General features: G+C 49.8%; 1 protein-coding gene across 1 annotated transcript in view; it reads right to left on the bottom strand.

Moving 5' to 3' along the window:
* LOC144123864 (uncharacterized) overlaps positions 1-19,730 on the bottom strand; it is an 82,885-nt gene that overhangs the window by 17,251 nt on the left and 45,904 nt on the right. Inside the window, exon 3 of the mRNA XM_077656591.1 lies at positions 9,339-9,482. Coding sequence (XP_077512717.1) covers positions 9,339-9,482 — 144 coding nt within the window. The remainder of the gene's footprint in view (positions 1-9,338; positions 9,483-19,730) is intronic.

The raw sequence follows: 19,730 nt of genomic DNA, 5'->3' as shown, positions 1-19,730 counted from the left end.
ACGAACTTGAGCGAATAATACTGGTACGTTAACAAAAGAACGACAATTGCTTTCCTCAACGAACTATCCGACGTTCATGACGCCTGCGCTCTCTCCGATCGAGTCCCAGAAGATTCACCTAAGGGAGATCGCAAGCACGTTTTCGACATAAACTCAACCCTGCCGTGCAACAGGCAAGACCAGATCCGCAATCTGCTTCGAAGCTGCAGCGAGTGCTTCTCGTCATCGCCGCAGGTCTGACAAACGCAAACTGCAGAGCATCGCATTATTACCGACCAGCACGCCCTACCTGTCGGACACATCCCCTATTGTGTGTTGCCGCGAGAAAACTAAGCCATCGGGGACCAAGGGGAAGAAATGTTTCGCGACTGCTCATCCAGCCATCGAAGAGTCCGTGGACGGTACCGGTTTTTCTAATGAAGAAAGACGGCGCACTTCGAGTGTGCGTCGATTACCGCCGCCTAAACAACATAACGAAAAAGGACGTCTACCCTCTCCGAAGCATCGACGACACACAGGACCGGCTATGCAACGCGAAGTATTTCTCATCGATGGACCTCAAGACCGGCTGCTGGCAAATTAAGGTCGATGAAAGAGATCTCGAGAAGAGCGCATTCATCGCCCCGGATAGCCTCTTCGAGTTCAAGCCGATGCCGTTAGACCTCTGTTCCGCACCAGCGACGTTTAAGCGAGTTATGGGTACATTGCTGGCAGGCCTGAAGTGGCAAATTTGTCTGGTGTATTTAGATGATGTTCTTGTCTTGGCCTCGAACTTTGAAGAGCGCCTGAAAACGCTTCGAACGGTACTAGACGCCATCACGTTGTCCGCCCTAACCTTGAAAGCAGAGAAGTGCCACTTTGCCTGCGAATTGCTGCTGTTTCTAGGTCACATCATTAGCAAGGAGGGAGTACGCCCAGACCCGCAGAAAAGCTATTGAACAGTTTCCAACGCCGACCGATAAGAAAGCTTTGGGCAGATTCTTCGGACTGGGCGCGTATTACCGACACTTTGTCAAAAGCTTTTCGTGCATCACCGTGCCTCTGACCCAACTGACAAATGCAGACGTGCCGTTTAAATGGGAAGCGCCGCAAGTAGAAGCCTTCAAGGAACTTTAGCGTCCTTTGCAGTCCCCACCGATCCTCGCGCATTTGACGAAAACGGCGAAACTTAAGTTCATACCGACGCCAGCAGCGTGAGTCTAGGCTCCGTTATCGTTCATAAAGGCGACGGACTAGAAAAAGTAATTGCCTACAATAGCCGTTCCCTTTCCAAAGCCGAGGCCAACTATTCGACAACTGAGAAGGCGTGCCTTGTCATTATCTGGGCTGCATCGAAATTCCGCCCCTACCTCTATGGACGACCGTTCAATGTGGTCAGCGATCACCACGCACTCTGCTGGCTTGCCAATATGAAGGACCCCTCCGACCGCCTCGCTCGATGGGGTCTACGCCTCAAGGAGTTTGATGTCACCGTCGTTTACCATTCCGGACACAAGCACTCTGACGCCGATTGCCTCTCAAAAGCCCCTGTAGATGCACCGCCGCCGGACGACGATGAAGACGCCTTTCTGGGATCCATCAGCACCAGCTCTTTTGCCCAGCAGCAACGCTTGGGCCCCGACCTAAAACGCCTCATCGAATACACGGAGAGCAAGGTTTCTTCCCCCCTGACCTCGTTCTAGTGAGGACACTCTTCTTTCTGTTAGCACGATGATGTCCTCGTGAAGAACTTCGCAGTGAACAAAACTGCCTACCTACTTATTGTACCTGCAAGTCTCCGCGAAAAAGTTCTACAGCCTTCATACGACAATCCGGCCGCTGGGCACCTCAGTGTTTTGTCGCACTGTCCGCCGCATTCAAGACAAATATTATTGGAATAAAATTTAAATAGAGTAAACTGCGGGGCTAGTTGGTTCATAATATGTAATGGTGGAACAAGCGAAACAGACGCATGACAACAACGAGTAGGCGCACACCCAACACCGCTGGACTTACCACAATCAGTTGAAAGTCCAGCGTTGCTGTGTGTGTGCCTACTCGCTCTTGTCCTGTGTCTGTTTCGCTGGTTTCATCATTGTGCGAAATATTACTAGCCCCGACGGTCTGCTGATGTGGCACATTATGTGGAAAGTTGCCGAGATTGTCAGTGACGAAAGACCCCTCCCACTCGACCCGCAGAGAATTTGAACCCCACTGAACTTCCTTCACGGCCCTTTGAGAAGATCGGCATGGCCTTGCTTGGCCCTTTTCCGGTGTAAACGTCTGGAAATAAGTGTATCATCATAGCGACCGACTTGACCCACTACAGCAAGACAAAATCCTTACCAAACGAAACAGCAGCAGAAGTCGCCAAATTTTTCGTGGAGTGCATTCTTCTTCGACTCGGCGCCCACGAGGTGCGTATCACGGACTAAGGAACAGCATTCACGGCGGAACTGACACAAGCCATCCTGCTTTACAGCCAATCCAGCTACCGGAGGGCAACTGCATAGCATCTGCAGACCAGCTGACTGACCGAGCACCTGAACAAAACTATCGCGATATACTCGCCGTGTAATGTCGATGCCGAACACAAGAATTGAGACGTCATCCTGCCTTACGTATTCTTCACCTACAACACCGCAGTGCAAGAAACTAATAGGTTTTGGTTTATATTTTTTTTTTGGGGGGGGGGAGGAAATGGCGCAGTATCTGTCTCATATATCGGCGGACACCTGAACCGCGCCGTAAGGGAAGAGATAAAGGAGGGAGTGGAAGAAGAAAGGAAGAAAGAGGTGCCGTAGTGAAGGGCTTCGGAATAATTTCGACCACCTGGGGATCTTTAACGTGCACTGACATCGCACAGCACACGGGCGCCTTAGCGTTTTGCCTCCATAGCAGGAAACTACCCAGATGACTTTTTAGGCTCGTCCGTGGGAGAGAGGCCATGACTACGCTAGACGCCATGCTGCCCATCGTTACCGAAGAAGATAACGTTGACGTTGCCGCCTGTCTTCAATGCTCAAAAGAAGACCGAAGACATGCCCGATTACGTGTCAAAGATCAGCAGCGGACCGACGCCAGACGATACAACGTACGAAGACGCAACGCGCGATACAATATATGAGACCGAGTCTGGATTTGGACGCCCATTCGCCGCCGCGTATGGAGTGAAAAGCTTTTGCGCCCCTATTTCGGTCCGTATAAGGGTTTTCGTCGACTGGGTGAACTGAACACTGAAGTCGCCCCTGACGAAATGGCTGCATTCCAGCGACGCCGCGTGCGACCAGAAGTTGTCCATGTCTTCCTCTAAAGCCCTATTATGGGCGCTAAAAATCACGAACGCTGTGTTTTCACACTCAGTGTTTATTTTTCACAATTGGCTTTGCTTCTAGTCTTATAGTTTAAAGCATCGGGTGGATGCTTCTCTGAGAGGGGAGTAATACCGCGAATTATTGCAGTGGGGTGATTGCTCATTCTTCAAAGCTGCCGACACGCCGCTTTATCGCTTTGTTTGCGATGCAAGACGCAACCAGATTTATCTCGATTGATCGCATCCAGGCGGAACCGATCCTACCTTGTTCAGGATTGTTGCAGTAACTTCGCACGGTTTATCTGGAAAAACCGCTATCAGCTTTAAATTTAGCACGGCCGAGAGCGGCGGCCATTCTGTTCGACGACCGCCTGGCCCGCTTGTAGCTTTCACCACCGCCGAGACATTCAGATCATATTAGGCGCAGGTCAGTCCAATAAACAGTTTTCTTTTAGAACTTTTGCCTATCTTCATCACTACTTCGACTGCCGTCACCACTACGTGAAAATATGCTAGACGGCCGTAAGTGGCTGCTTATCGTATCTCGCCACCTCCGTAGTGCTATCTGCGCTTCTTACGATAACGACCCCCGTGTGACCAGCTGGGAGTGTTCAAAACTTACGCACGGTTGCGACAGCGCTTATACTGATGCGAAGTGTATACCCCAAATCAGCCTGCTCCACTGCAGTCTCTCCCTTGCCCAAACCGGCCATTTGACCGTGTCGGCATCGATCTGTATGGGCCTCTGGCGTACACACTAGCGGGGAATCGCTGGATAATCGTGGCCGTCGATCACATCGCTCGCTACGCGGAAACTGCGGCACTTCCGGCCGCCACCTCAGCCGATATCACCTCCTTCCTTCTTTGCCACTTCATTTTCAGGCACAGCGGCCTTCGTGAACTTCTGAGCGTTAGGGACAAATGCTTGTTATCTGAAGTTGTTTAAGCGCTCCTCCATCAATGTCACGCAGTCCACCGGACCAGCAGCACTTACCACCCGCGAAGCAATGGGCTCACCAAACGCTCCAATCGCGCACTGAGTGATATGATGTCAATGTGCATCACCTCTGAACACTCCACTTGGGACCGGATTCTACCATTCGTTACATACGCCTACAACATCGCTGTTCAAGCAACGACCGGATTCTCTCCATTCTTTCTCCTGTATCGTCGCTTGCCTTCTTATCCTCTAGACACCATCATGACCTACCAACCGGACATTTCGGAGTACACCTCGGTTTCCGAAGCTGCGAGACACGTGCCACAAGAACGCCAGCACCGACAACAGTCACTCCGCCCACACCATCCTTCCCGGTGATCGCGTCTAGCTGTTGGTCTCTTCGACGCCAGCGGGCCCATCCAGCAAGCTGGTTGCCAAATATCATGGGACCCATCGTGTCATCCATCAAACTTACCCTGTCAACTACCTCGTTGGAGCTTTAGCCGACTCCAGCGACATTCGCCGCCGTGGCCATGAGGTCGTTCACGTCAATCGCATGAAGCCATATTATAACTCCGCTAACATTTCTCGGCCTTAAGTCGCCAGGAAGGCTTCCCTTTTACTGCGGGGGCCAGATGGTAGTGAAGAAGTTGCGCCCAACGGCTATACGTAGAAGAAGAAAATTGTGGCCGCCCTGCAGACTACGATCTCCGAAACCAGAATGTCATTGCTGTTATCTGTCGGCTACCAGTGTGTTAAATTCCTCCGTACAAAAGATACTTATGCTGTGTTGATCTGTGCTTGAGTGCTGACCGTTGTTTATATCAAGGTGGTATGACCTCGTCAAGTAGTTTCCTGCCTTGAGCCACGTTCCACAAGATAATAGTTGTAATTATTGTGTTTCATAACTTCATAAAAAAATAAACAAAAAGAAATAATACTATTGGAATGGGAGCACTTTCGAAGAATTACTTCTCCGCACCAGAGAGCACTGTTGAAGAAAAGAAGCAGAACTTAATCAAAGGTTTGTAATGGCTGTGCCTGTGAAAGGCATGTGCATTACCCCATTTAAAACCGTTATACCTCACTGCTGTTCTCGTTAGAACTACATTTTAGTCATCCAGAGGGGAGTTTTCGGTAACAAAGCAAGTGTAACCACCGCAGCTCTCTTCCCAACATCTAAGAAACTGGCACCACCCGCTTCGAAAACCGCGAAAGCACTGAGACAGTTGCTCTTCTGCCCTCGGTTCCGTTTCGGCGAGATTGCAGCACGATGCGCGGAACACATTGCTAGAAGCGTCGAGGGGCTAAAACACGGGGACATTCTTTACGTTTTTAGGTCGCGCAAGACAAGAACGCTGAGAATAAGAATTCCGGAAAATATTACACCGACTCATTTTACTCAAAGCGTTGCATGGTCCTATTTACGGGGGTAACACTGAAGCAAAACACCTGACTGTACAGCATGCTCCGCTGATAGAACAAAAGGCATCAAATCTGTATTTGGAATAAAGATACTGTTGCGTCTTCTTTATTAGCGGAACAACTGTTAGAAAATTTGACACTTAAACAAATTGTGTTGCCACCAGGTGAAATGTTTGTCGAGGGAGTACAAATTACAGCCCAGAAGTGGCGAGACGCTTGCTTCCCGAGATATTCATACTCGCTCTTCCTGATGCCCGTTCGAGTCATTTCAAGCTATCAGAAATCTTGACGATGCTGCCATCTCTGACTTGGTCAACTACTTTAACGAATGTTGGGAGGCAGGTACTCTCCCTGCCTCGTGGAAGCATGGAAAAATTATTTTTATTCCAAAACCCCACAAGCCTATCACCCTAGACAACATCAGCCCCATTTCTCTTACATCTTGTCTAGGCAAGGTCTTCGAGCACATAATTCTTGCTCGGCTAACAACGTACATAGAAGACAACCACCTTTTCCCCCACAGTATGCTCGGATTTCGTGCGCATCTGTCTGCGCAGGACGCCCTACTTCAAATTGCGCATGACGTGCTTGAGGATACCATCCCCCACCACACTAAAGCTATCCTGGCAGTTGACCTCACCAAGGCATTTGACAGAATTCGACACGATGCCATTTTGCGGGAACTGCAGGCTCTACAGGTAGGCCCTAAAACCCACAATTACGCTCGCGCGTTTCTCTCGGGCCGCACTGCCACCCTGCGCATAGATCAGATTACCACATCCCCTTAAACACTCGGAGAGCTCGGAACCCCTCAAGGGGCGGTCCTTTCTCCCGTTTTCTTTAACGTTGCTCTCATCCCCCTAGCTCACAAACTGGCTCTAATCCCACACCTAAAGCATACCCTGTACGCTGATGATATTACCACATGGACCACTCATGGCTCTGACGGGGAAATTGAGGAAACTCTTCAGTTAGCAGCAGACACCACCTCCTCTCACGCGTCATCCATCGGGCTCGAATGTTCCCCATCTAAGTCCGCGCTCTTCCTAATTAAGCCAAAATCTAGTGCTAACTCGCCCATCCATATCAATTTAAAAGGATCCCCTATCCCCATCACACCCATCCTCCGCATCCTTGGCCTCCTCTTGCAGGATTCTGGACGAAATAAACATATACCCTTAAAAGGCTCAAGGCCTCCACGCAATCCGTGTTGCACCTTCTATGCCGAGTGTCCTCCCTTAACAAGGGTTTAGACGAAGCGGACAACATGAAAGTAGTGCACGCATTTACGCTTAGCCGCATTCTATACGCAACCCCATATCTCAAATTGAACCGCACGGAAACCGAACGCGTGAACGCAATGATCCGCCTTGCGACTAAGGCAGCCCTAAACCTACCTCGTAGCACTAGCACAGCCAAACTTCTTGCACAAGGCATGCATAACACCATTCAGGAACTAGTTGACGCGCACCTTCAGACACAGTACCTTAGACTTGCCACGAGCGCCACTGGCCGCCATATACTCTCCTCCCTTCGCATCAACATACCCGCTAACCAGTCAACCCTTATACCCATCCCTCGACACATCCATACACCTGTCGTTGTGAAACCCCTTCCTCGAAACGTCCATCCCCAATATCACATCCCTGGCCACGTAGCTCGCGCTAATGCCCTCCATAAGTAATATGCGCAAGCCCACGATGCCGTTTGGATAAATGCCGCATGTACAGCGCATGAAACGGTAGCAGTTGCCCACAATCCAACCCTACCTCACTCCCTAACTCACCGTCTTCCCTCGGGCTCTACGCCTGAGGAGGCAGAGGAGACCGCCATCGCCCTAGCCCTTGCACATTCGGACGCCCAATACATCTTCAGCGACTTCAAAACGGCTCTGTCCAACTTTGCCAGGGGCAGGATTCACGCCCCTGCCTGGCAATTGTTGAACACCCCTACCCAAAATTTACCGCGCAGGGTAGAGCCTCAGTGGGTGTCGGCTCACTCTGGGAACCCTGGAAACGAGGCTGCCGATAAATTGGCCCGAGGTCTGATTTGCCAGGCTCAGGACAGTCTCGATCCAGGATTCTCGAGGGAGCGGGCGCACACCTTTGCGGAGCTCACGCAAATACCCCGTTTGGACCGTCGGACTTACCCTCCTCCCCACCCCTCTTTTACGCACTCCCAACAGATCCTCTTCAGACCCGCTCTCTGTCGTCCCCTCAGCTTTTATGCCACTATTGCGGCACATCCCCTGCATGCTCCCTATGCGGTGACCCCCACGCCACACTCTCTCATATCATTTTCGGCTGCCCTGCTGACCCTCCCCCGCGGGGACAGCACGCCATCTCGAGCTGGGAGGACTGGGAGGTCCTGCTAATGTCTGCAGACCCGACATCGCAGCTTGCTGCGGTGACTCGGGCTGCCGACGTCATGTCCCGGCATGACCTACTTGATTCAGTGCGGGACCGCGCAGTGGCCCAGGGACCCAGCTGGGTCTAAAAATCACTTGCTGAATAAAGTTTTTCTGTCTGTCTGTCATATTGGTTTACATTCTTTTTCTGGCTGCCCCACCATACTTTTTGTCTGTCTGTCAAGCTCCTCTGGCATGCTGTTGCTCGTGTAAGCTAAACATTGAGTTCTAAGCGGTGCCACGGCCGCCCTTGCCCATGCAGTGGCAGTGCGGTGCAACCGTGTCTCGAGATGCGGCGCTTTATTTTAAAATAATTTTTGGTTTAAAACAAAAAAAAAGGTCCGGTAAAATTCGCAGAAAAAATTACTGGAAACTGGCTATAGAGCAGGCCAAATTTCATATTTTTACTAAGAACACATCTGTACGAAGTTTACGGCCGAAAACGTCGTAAAAGGCACTTTTATTCAAGTTCGACATTTTTTTCTCTGAAATGCATTGTGTTGTAATATAGTTTAAACAATAATGAGATAGTTTATGTTATAGCGAGCCGCCAGAAATAATATGTCGCTCACGAAAGTCGTGGAAGAGCTGTTAAAAATAGGAAAAAAAAGATGGATATTAGAGTAAAGTAATGAAATAAAATGAAGTAAAAAGCTGTGTGCTGAAAATCTCTTGCTGTGGTATAAAAACCGCAATCAATGTTCATTATCTATAAAAAACATTTCTACCGCAAAACTGAAATATTTGGAAATGCGAAAAGTGATTTGATTTTTTGTAAATTTTTAGTGACACCAACGTTATCCCTCACTTCAGAAATTCAAAGGGTTGTCACATGGCCAGGCAATTCTTTCCTCAAACTAATTAAAGGTGATTACTTTTGTCGGTTCTGTAAAGAGCCCCAAATTTTAAGGAAAAGATCTGAGGGTATTTAAGCGCAGACTGCGGTTTGTTCGATTTCACTTAGGGTTCATGCGGCACAGTAAAAAAACCAGGCTTTTCCTTCCTGCATGAATAAAGACGTGGCAAGCGTGCTGCTAGCTCCGTCATCTGCATTACCTCTCTGCTGTTATTGATATTAAATTTTGCGCACGTGTCTCCTCTATACGGTTGTTACGTGTTCAAGTATAAAGTTCACTGCTCTTGTCTTCTCAGCATTTGCGCGTCAGACATTTTTCAGTGCTGACAACGAGCCGTCCACTACGTTGCGCACCACCCTGTGACGTGCGCTTCCAAGAAGGACGAGAAAGAAAAAACCTCTGGACATTGATTCTTACCATGCAAGGCGCCTAAGCACAGTGCCATGAGTTCTATGCGAGGGACGAAGGCTGATGCAATAACGCCCGTCCAAAGGAGAACGCTTCCTATAAGTCCAATCTCAAAGACGCTCAAGAAGCGCTGCAAAAGCGCCACGACGAGACCTGGAAACGAAAAAGTATAGTTGTATGTCAGATATATAGGGAACAGGGACAAAGAATTCAGTGCTGCTTTAGAGCGTTGAGGTGACGCTCGTTTCTCTCTTATCGGCGTGGAACGTGATAGCATTAAGGCTAATATTACCCAGTTTAAGTTATAAAATATTGCTCCCGCAAAAGCTTCACCAAGGCAAACTGCTATAAGTGTGTAGAGAGAGAAAATGGCTCCATGAAAATAACCCGGACTGGCCTAGAATCCTTCTTTTACTGTAGGCAGAGCGTGCGTCTTCACCGCACACTCTTCGATTACAAAGTAGCAGCAGTAGTAAGTAGTTTTATTAAAACAATATTAAAAAGGGCAGAAAATATTTTCCTAGCTCCGGCATCTGCCATCGATACTGAAGCACATGAGTTGGGACAGAGGAAATAAAGGATAGCAGGCAGAATGGAGAAATGAAATGAAAGAGGTGAGGGGACAGGAAGATAGGGTAGGTGGAGAGGTAATGTACACAAACTATTTACACAATAAGAAATGTGTACAGGTTACGAACTGGAGAGGTATTGATTTTCAGGGCAGTTTAATTTACTTTAATACTGGCACACCAGAACAGGTTCAATGCTACATTCCCTCGCGACTTATGTAGTGGTAGCAGCAGTATACAGAGCGGCTCTTATTATTGAACATAAGACGCCTCATTATAACGAGGGAGCAAATAAGGGGAAAATGCAAGCACTTTGCAGCGAAAAAGCGGCAGGCGAGGGTGTATTAATCATAGATATGTTGAATGACGGTCGAGACATTCTGCGACAAAAAATTGTTGCCCGAATTACACTATGCCTCAGGGATTCCAGCGTACGTCAAGCAAGCAATAATTCTAACGAAAATGTCAGCCCTTGAGAAAGGGCAACTGAAATGGGTGAAAAGGTTTATAAAGATCAGCTTACTGTTCATTACATACAACGTAAAAGCTGACAGAATTTGGGCAACCTGAGATTTCAGTGAACCACGGGTACAGGCTCCATTTTGCAAAATATACTCGAACATATTCTTGCTCCTGGTCTCGCTGAATGGAGATCTGCCAAACGTTTGCAACGCATAGATTGGTCTATGTTTAAAAGGCATATGGAAGATGCCTGCAGAGAAACCATTACAACAGGCATTGAAGAGCGCATCAAGGATCCTATCGAAAACGCGAAATGCTTCTTCACTCCAATGCCAAAGCTCACAGACTTTGATGTGCAGCTGAAGCGCCTCCGATCACTTCGACTGAGAGCAGAGAGATGATACAGGCGCACAAAGTCGTTGCTGGACTTAAGGGATGAAGGCGCACGCAGAAGAAAATCCAACGCAGAAATCAAATCTTGCAGGCTGACCGTCGGAAAAAAATTTGTGAATCACTATATCTTCGAAAGCCTCTCTCACGCATCTGGAGTGTGGCGCGTGGTCTACGAACATCTCCTCAGCAGCTCCAACCACTCAAGTCTCTCGCACTTCACCAAGGACGTATCAAAGCGGAGATAGATGAAGAATTCTCAGCAAGAATAGCAGGTCCCAGGAACCCATCCACAACTCCGAATTGCTGCGACGTGCCTAGATCTAGGGATTCGTGAATGGACCTTCTTTTCTGCGTGCATGAACTAGACGCCGCCATGGCCGGTTGCAGACGGTCTTCATCGCCAGGGCTTGATGGAGTAACATACTCTGCACTCTCAAACCTTGGTCAGGTGGCTCGACGTGCTCTTTTAGACCACTTAAGCTTGTCATGGTCCGCGGGTACGGTTCCGGACGCCTGGATATCAAGTCGTCGGGTCATCATCATCATCATCATCATCATCATCATCATCAACCTTACTACACCCACTGCAGGGCAAAAACCTCTCCCATGTCTCTCCAATTAACCCTATTTTTTGCCAGCTGCATCCACCCTTTGCCTTCAAACTTCTTAATCTCATCCGGCCACCTAACCTTCTGCCGCCCCCTGCTACGCTTACTTTCTCTTGGAATCCACTCCATCACCCTTAAGGACCAGCGGTTATCTTGCCTTCGCATTACATGCCCTGCCCAAGCCCATTTCTTTCTCCTGATTTCGGCTAGGATGTCATTAACCCGCGTTTGTTCCCTCATCCACTCCAACGTTACACCTATCATTTTTATTTCCATGGCTCGCTGCGTTGTCCTTAACTTAAGCTGAACTCTTTTCGTTAGCCTCCACGTTTCTGCCCCGTAGGTGAGTACTGGTAAGATAAAGCTGTTGTACACTTTTCTCTTAAGGGAAATTGGTAAACTGCCACTCATGATCTGCGAGAACCTGCCATATGCGCTCCACCCCATCCTTATCCTTCTAGTTATCTCCCTCTGATCAGCTGTCACTACCTGCCCTAAGTAGACGTATTCCTTCACAACTTCGAGGCTCTCGCTGCCAATTGACTGCCAATTGAAAAGTCGTCTGGTACCAGTCCTTAAACCCGGAAAATCGCCGCTTCACCTAGCAACGTACCGTCCAATCTCATTGAGTAGTTGCGTGGGCAAACTCATAGAAAGGATGGTACTTGCGCTAATTGAGGGGTATCTGGAGCGCTACCGAATATTCCCAGATGTAATGTCCGGGTTTTGGCTTGGACGTTCGTCTATTGATAGCGTGACTGACCTGGTGTAATCAGTTCGACATGAAAAGCACCTGAAGCGGTTGATCGCGGCATTGTTTCCAGATGTTAAAGGCGCGCATGATAACGTCACTGATTAAGCTATTTTGTACTCTCTGGAAGCTGCAGAACTTTGTGGTCGCGTTTTCTGCTGAATACGCAGTTATCTATCCAACAGATCACTCTTTATGCAGACTGAGGACGGACCAACATATTCACATTTCACTTCCCGTGGGGTCCCACGGAGTGGAGTACTTAGCCCAACGCTTTTCTATCTTGCGCCTGTCGTCCTTATCGATATACTACGACAGTCGGCGCGAGTCTCAGTCTATGCGGGCGATATTTGTATCTGAACATCACGAATCAGGAGTTACGCGACCACAAGTTCGAGCAAGACTTGAAAAGGCGGCAAGCACTATTACGGCTTACCTCCGCTTTGAAGGCCTGAAGATTTCTACTGAAAAATGTTCCCTTGTTGCCTTTACGCTTAATAGCCTATCCCATTTCCCTCTACGCATAAATGTTTCAATATTACCCTACGAAGGAAGTCATCGCTTCCTTAGGCAATCATCGATCGCAATCTAACATGGAGTCCACATGTCCCGTACATGAAAAGGTGGCTGACATCGATCGTTTACGCTCTCTCCTTTCTTGGAGGAAGGTCGTAAGGAGAATCAGTGCAGTCGATGATCCAGCTGTACATCGCATTATTCATGGAATTCGTTCGGTACAGTATCCCTGCTGTAGGAAACTTTAGGAAAATGAATATACGGTGTCTACAAAGTGTTCGAGGTCAAGCTCTCCAGACGTCTCTAGGACTGCCGAAATTCGCGTCTGTAGCCGCAACAGTATTCATCGCTCAGGAGACTGCAATGACTGCATATGTTACAATGGAAGCTTTGAGAGCGCATATTCGTCATCTCTCTCGCATTCCTGCGCATCATTTTGCCAGTCTTCCTGCTAACCGGCCGAGTACATCGTTTGCGAGAATTATTGATGCCTCTAAACCATCTTCTCCGTTATGGAGTCTGCACCAACCTAGTGTCTTTCTTTCCATACCAGGCATCAAAAAGAAGACTGCTTTATTGTTGAGAGCATCAAAACAGACCACTCTAGAATATTTGCATGAGGAACACGGACACCGATTGCACGTATACGCCGATGGCTCAGCGACCCCTTCCAGTTCCTCGGGCTCCGTGGCATCCCTGTAAAGACCATAGTGAAGAAAGTGAGAGCATCACACCGGACTTCATCGACTGGGGCAGCACTTACTGCTATCCATGACGTCATTGAGCGTATCGGTGAATAAATACCCCAGCATAAGTCTGTTTTCATGGATTCAAAGGCAGCCCTCCAAGCCTTACAATCTGGTCTTCGTCATGGATCCCATGAACAACTGGTCACCGAAATCCGAGAGCTCCACCACATAGCCATCAACAAAGGGCAGGAGATTGTTTACCAATGGCTGCCAGGACACAGCGGCATCGCAGGCAACCACCGCGCGGACGGGGCTGCGCGAACTGCTCACCATGAGGGTGATTATGTGTTCATTCCCATCTCGATAGCCTACGCAGCTGGTAGGCTTCGACCACTGGCGCGGGACATCACGCTTGCATCCTGGAATTCAGGCCAATGTTGGAATTTGCGTTTAAAAACGTTGTACCCAGATCTGACGCTCCGGCTTCCATCCGGCTTACTACGCCGTGAAAGCATCTTTGCTGTGTCGCCTGTGGCTTGGTGTAGCTTTCACCAAGCATTACTCTTCTTTAATCGGTATGACTGATAGCCCTGCATGTTCCATCTGCGGATGTGATGAGACTATAGCCCACATTCTTTGCGGATTCCCTGTCTAAGCGCCGAAAGGCAGTCTCTCTGCCGTGCACCGGAGCGTCTAGAACCGCGCTCACTGACGGAAATGAAGATTCTCGGCCACTGGCCGCGGCGATCGTCGGCGGTGAAGGCCTCCAAGGCACTGCTCAACTTCTTGAGGAATTCTGGCCTGCACGATAGGCTGTGAGCGTACCGAACGCTGTGACTTCGCATATTGACTTCAATTTCCTGCTACTAACTTTTCTCCATCTTTTTATCCCCTCACCCCTTTTCCCCCGATCATGATAGCAAACCGGTTATTCTTCCAGTTAACCTCCCTGCCTTTTCTCCTCGTTCTCATCCTCCTAATTTAATAGACCAAGCTAGTATCATAAGTCAGTTGAACAAGAAATTCTCTGAATAATACCAACGCTTATAAATAGCCTCCAGAGATAACAAGAAAGCACTTCGCTCTACCGAAACACAACTAGTCAAGTACACATTACGTAAACTGAGTAGAAAGACTTATTAAATATGCTAGAAAATATCTCGATATTAAATACCGACCATTACCTTCTAAAGGAAAAGTGATGTAATATTCATCACGAAAGACGTCCGCATGCAGACATTATCTCTGCTCTGAAATTCACGCTATGTGTACATTGGTAGTCAGATGTTGGCTTGTACCTTGTGATAAAATAAGTGAACACTTAGTGACCTAAACCACGGTAATTACACTGCATCGCCATAGCACTGGGGGGAGGGGGGAAGTGCATTGCTTGATTAATGACCAAATATCCTAAGGAGAGCGGTGGGACTAAATATTATATTTTTAAGATCAGCGTGTTGTTACGCATGATAAGAAACAGCGCGCCACGAAGAACGACGATGAAAAACTGGACTAGGAAGACGCTACGCACTGAGAATGCTCAGTAAGAACTGTACATTTAGAGCGAAAACAGTGAACTTCCAGGAGGCGACGCAGGAGAGATAGGCAAGGATAAAAATAGAAATAAAATTACGGTTGATTTGCGAAATTAGGCGAAAGGCGAATTAGGTGCGCTAGCTGCTCGGTTTCCCCTTCGGCTTCGCTGTTCGTATCCGCTGTTCCCAGATGGCAGTTGCTGGGATAACGATAATGGGCTAATGTCCATGCATGCGGAATTGGTGACACTCTCAATTCATAGATTCCCGGGAGTCTTCTTACCAATCCTGCGCAGTGGTGCAGCAGTCAAGCGATGTGCCACTGCCCTTCTTCGGCATTTAGCCCGCATTTGTCTGTTTGTATGTATATCTGTTTATTAATCTGTCTAATGTCTGCTTCGTGGCAGGCTACTCACATAAGTATGCGCATGCGTGTGTGCGGCTATGTTTGCGTGCGTGCGCGCACGCGCATGTGTGTGTGTTTGTGCGTGCGTGCGTGCGTGCGTGTACAGAAGCGTCCCCACCGTGTGAGTTTTGATCTCAATTATTCGCGAGACGCTGCTCGGGAAGAGCGAGCTGGGTCGCAACCCATCTCAAGCAACCAAAGTCCCACCGATGGCAAGACCTGCCATACAAGGGCAATGGTGCATTGCTTGACCGCTCCACCACTGCGCCAGGAGCGGTATGAGGAATGTAAAGGAGCTACTGACCCAACCCATTATCGCTATCCGAACAAATGGCTTTCGTGAGCACTGAATCAGAACACCGGAACCGAAGTGAAAACCATATGGCTAGTGAACCTAACTGGCATTCGGCCTACCGACGTTTCAGTCATGTTGCTGCCTTATAATCATATGTGTCTAATTTTTTAATCACTTTTCCATTGCGCAGCTCCTTGTGTGCCGTTACGACCCTCTCGACGAAACGGGATCTTCTCAACACGCGGAGGCAAACTGCGATGATGGGATTTCCGCTGACGGGGACCGTGAACACTCTTGCGTTGAAAAGTGTGGAGGGTGGTCGAGCGCGAAATGAATCCCTTCCCTGCGTGAACTTGATGGTCGTCGTTCGGCTATGAAGGTGCACCCGGCGCTCCAGTTTCTCATCTGATGGTGTTCATCCTGTGGCGGCCGTGCAGCGGTTCTCTATTTCTTGGGCTGAGTGCAGATAGCGAGTGTCAGATTGACTCACGTGTTTTGTTTTTCAACGCGTGTCATTGTCCCGATTAGGTTTCAACGTACCCACACGTTAGGCAGGGCAGCGTTATCTGAAGGCGGAGAACCGACGCGTTAGCACTCCGCCACTTCTCGCACCAAGCTGAGCGAACGCAACGCTGTTGCGTACAGACTGTCATATAAGCGCCCCCGTGAGGACAAAACGTACCCGCCCAATATATGCCAACACCAGACTGTCGGCAGGCCAGGCGACGGCATGGAGGACGCCGGTCTAGTGTCAATGGAAAAAGGCGCCGCTCTTCCAACTCTGCTCTGAATCTGCCAACCAACACTGTCGCTCGTATTGAAGACTTATTTCGTCGAAAGTACATAACACCTCAGCTGTCATGCAGGCATTGCGCAACTAGGGTGTAGAAGATATGTATGTAAGTGTTCTGGAAAAGATCTACAGCGGTTGCAGCGGAACCACAGTGTTTCGCAGAGAAACTGATCACATCCAAGTCCCGCGTTGCACAACGTGGTTTCCCTACTGGCGCCGACGGCAACGCGTCGCTCGTCTCACCACCTATAGTCGTCGCCGCTCCTCGCTGGTGGTTCAGACGCGCAGGCGGCTGAACTATCTTTCGGGTACGCGCCTCGGCTTCACACGCTTTCCTTCTCTTGCCAGGCAGCCGGTCATAGACCAACGACGGCCCAGTCATAGACCAACGACGGCCCGGTCACGGGCCACTCTATCAACGAAGCCACGATCAGCGACGGCTTCCAAGTGACGGCCACGCTTAGTGTCACCCCTACGCATGTTTAGCTTCATCTTCACTTTGTGCCGCCCCTTGCAGCGTTGCTGTTTACCGCAGCAACGAGTAAGAACCGCCGCTGTTTCTTCCCCTTTCCTCTTGTTCCTGTTGCTGAGGGTGTGCGTCTGCCAAGGGACATACTAAACATGTATCTTCTAAAGTGTTAATTTGAAAGGAACGCATATCGTTTCAATTACCATGCTGAAAACGCTTATTCTCTCACTTCCAGCTTCCATGTTGGCATCCGTGGCACCTAGGTTGACCATGACGCTTGATCGGGGTGGGACGCTCACTTGTTCATCCAGGACACACAGGGCAGCATGCTGCTCCATGGTCGTCATTGAAGGGATGGTTTCGTCCGTCGAAAGCGTGATGAACTTAGAACACAGGTCGATGATCGCCTGATTCTCATTAAGGAAATCGATGCCGAGTATCACGTCGCGGGAACATTGCTTTTGTACTACAAAGGTCGCAGGATAAGTATGTCCCTTTACGGTCACTTGCGCTGTGCATCGTTCCGATGGCGTTTTCAGGTGGCCTCTGGGGGTGCGATTTGTGGGTCGTCCCAGATGGTCCTGACTTTCCTCAACTGCGCAGCGAATGTTCCATTCATCACCCAATGATCTGTCGCCATGTCACCTAGAACAGTAACATTACGGCTGTCGATTGTGACTTCAAAGTCGGATGTTCTAGATCTTGCGTTGCAGGTCGTCCAAGGTATTCGGGCCACGGCTTCGTCGCACATGCAAGTCGTGGGTAAGACGCGTCGTCGAAGCTTTTTTGGGTGGTGGCGTGTGTTATGAAGGCGGTTCACGTCGTGATCGAGGTTGTGCTTGTGTGCGGCGTCGGTGTAGAGGGTGCAGCGTCTTTAAGCGGCGTGGTCGGGGGAGGATTTTCGTCGTTTCACTGGTGAGCAACCTAACCTCCAAAGGTTGCTCTCTTTAGTTTCCCCTACGGGGGCTGAGGCACGTCCCGCGAACAGCCGCTGAGTAGCTGCGACTCGCTTACGCAAACCGTATAGTGGACGGCGACGGGGAGCGGGACAGGCGGCTTGATCACAGGTACTCCCCGCTGCAAAGGTGACTGTGAATTTCCCGTGGTCGCTGGCCGAGAAGCGGTCCTGGGGCGTCGATGGAGAAACTGCGCAGGCCGATGAGTCTGTACGGGCAGTGACGAAATATGTGGCCAGCATAGCCGCAATGGAAGCATAGGGGTCTGTTGCCTGGAGTCCTCCACTCGTCGCATTTCCTATAGCCGTTGCGTCACTCGTAAATTAGGCGTAAAAAACCTAGGAGGAGTCGTACTTGTAGAGCTTCGCGTACCACTTCCATGAGAGTTGCTGCTTGCACGCTTTAAGGAGGTTGGCAGTAGTCGACGTGGACAGCAGTTCTGGGGGCAAATGAGTGATTATCGGTTAATAAAAAGGTTAAAGAAACAGAGAGAGCTCTTTGGAAAACAGGGATGCTGACGAAAGCGGCACTAGGAGCATACAGGACCTTTAAGCAGGAAATTGCCAAAGAAAATATCTATGATAATTGTAGGGGAAGCTGTTTGTTGTTCGGGGCCAAGACGGGAGTTCTGCGGACTGAGACATATAGAGTCAGGTACCATGAGATAGACAAGTTGTGCGGTGCGTGTGGAGAGGAGGAACAGCTGAAAACTGGATACTTTTTTTTAAGGGCTTCACCCTACAGTGTAAAGCAGCGGGGCTTATTTATTCAAAGTATTGCGGTTTAAGCACAGTGAAAGAAAAATAGATTTTCAGCGGGTAGAAGTAGCGAAGAAAAGGTTATATGATTGGTGGCTAAAAACAAGGCAAGAGTAACGTTTTAGGAATCACGGCTAGGTGGCTTCAGCCGCCGCCCGATTTAAAGGTTTCAGCCTTATCAATCCATCCATCCTTCCCGTCGAAGAGGGCTTGGAGTGTCTGGTAGGGGCACAGGACTGCGTAGTGCGGCGGCATATATTATGGCCTGCGGTTCTGAGGTCGTTGGAGTCGTGGTGCCGAGTGCCTGGTGCACTTCTTCGCGTACCACTTTCAAGAGAGTTGCTGCTTGCGGCTGTAAGGAGAATGGCAGCAGTCGCCTTAGCTCTTCACGAACGATCACGGATGATGTCCCGTACACTCTCATTTGTGGTCGTTAAGGTGGCCGCATGACGCATAGAGAAGCCTGATGGTGTCCGGTCGTACGGCCGAGCGCTGACGTCGAGGGTCTTCTCGACCGCAAACGCTTCAGTTGTGAACTCAGCAACGGTTTTTGACGGGTTTCGGATCAATTCGGCAAAAAGTTCTCTGACATCCCGCATCAAGAAGCGCACCTTCTTCTCCTCTGTCATGTGAGGGTCAACGCGCCGAAACAGACGGCACATAGTCTCATAGCCAGGAAATCCTTGCTCTTGGAAGCACATTATGTGAACAACCTGCCGGCTGCAGCGTAACCTGGCGCGAGAGGTCTCGTATTAGCGAATCAGGTCCATGCAGATAGAAGCCGGCGTCGTTCGAGTCCAAGGAACACGTTGAGACGCCTTCATGGGCGGAGCAAGACCCCCCCCCACTGGCTGCCCTGATTTACGACCGCGGGACTTCGGCGCCGCTCGAACAGCACGCTGTGGGTGGTGATAGCTACCTGCGGCCGGGGAGCGAGGCGTGATCTTTCATCTTTCCCTAGTGCCCCGGCGGCGGCGGCGGCGGTTCCAAGAGCGATGCGAGGCCGAGCTGGTGACGGGACTGATTGCATGCAGACCAGGCCTGCTGTTGAAGCCGCTGTCCTCGCCTTGACCGCGGCCTCGGAGGAAGAGTGTGCCAACCCGGGGGTCCGCCGGCATGGGCCTGCGCAGCTACCAGGAGAACGGCACCAAAAGGGGGAACGGTGCCAGACTGCAGCCAGGTGGAGGTCGCAATTGAGAGA

This window comes from Amblyomma americanum, chromosome 3 (genome assembly GCF_052857255.1).
Source record: "Amblyomma americanum isolate KBUSLIRL-KWMA chromosome 3, ASM5285725v1, whole genome shotgun sequence".
NCBI classification, from domain to species: Eukaryota; Metazoa; Arthropoda; class Arachnida; order Ixodida; family Ixodidae; genus Amblyomma; species Amblyomma americanum.
Note: the sequence above shows the minus strand (reverse complement) of the source record. Positions and strands in the feature narration are given on the sequence as shown.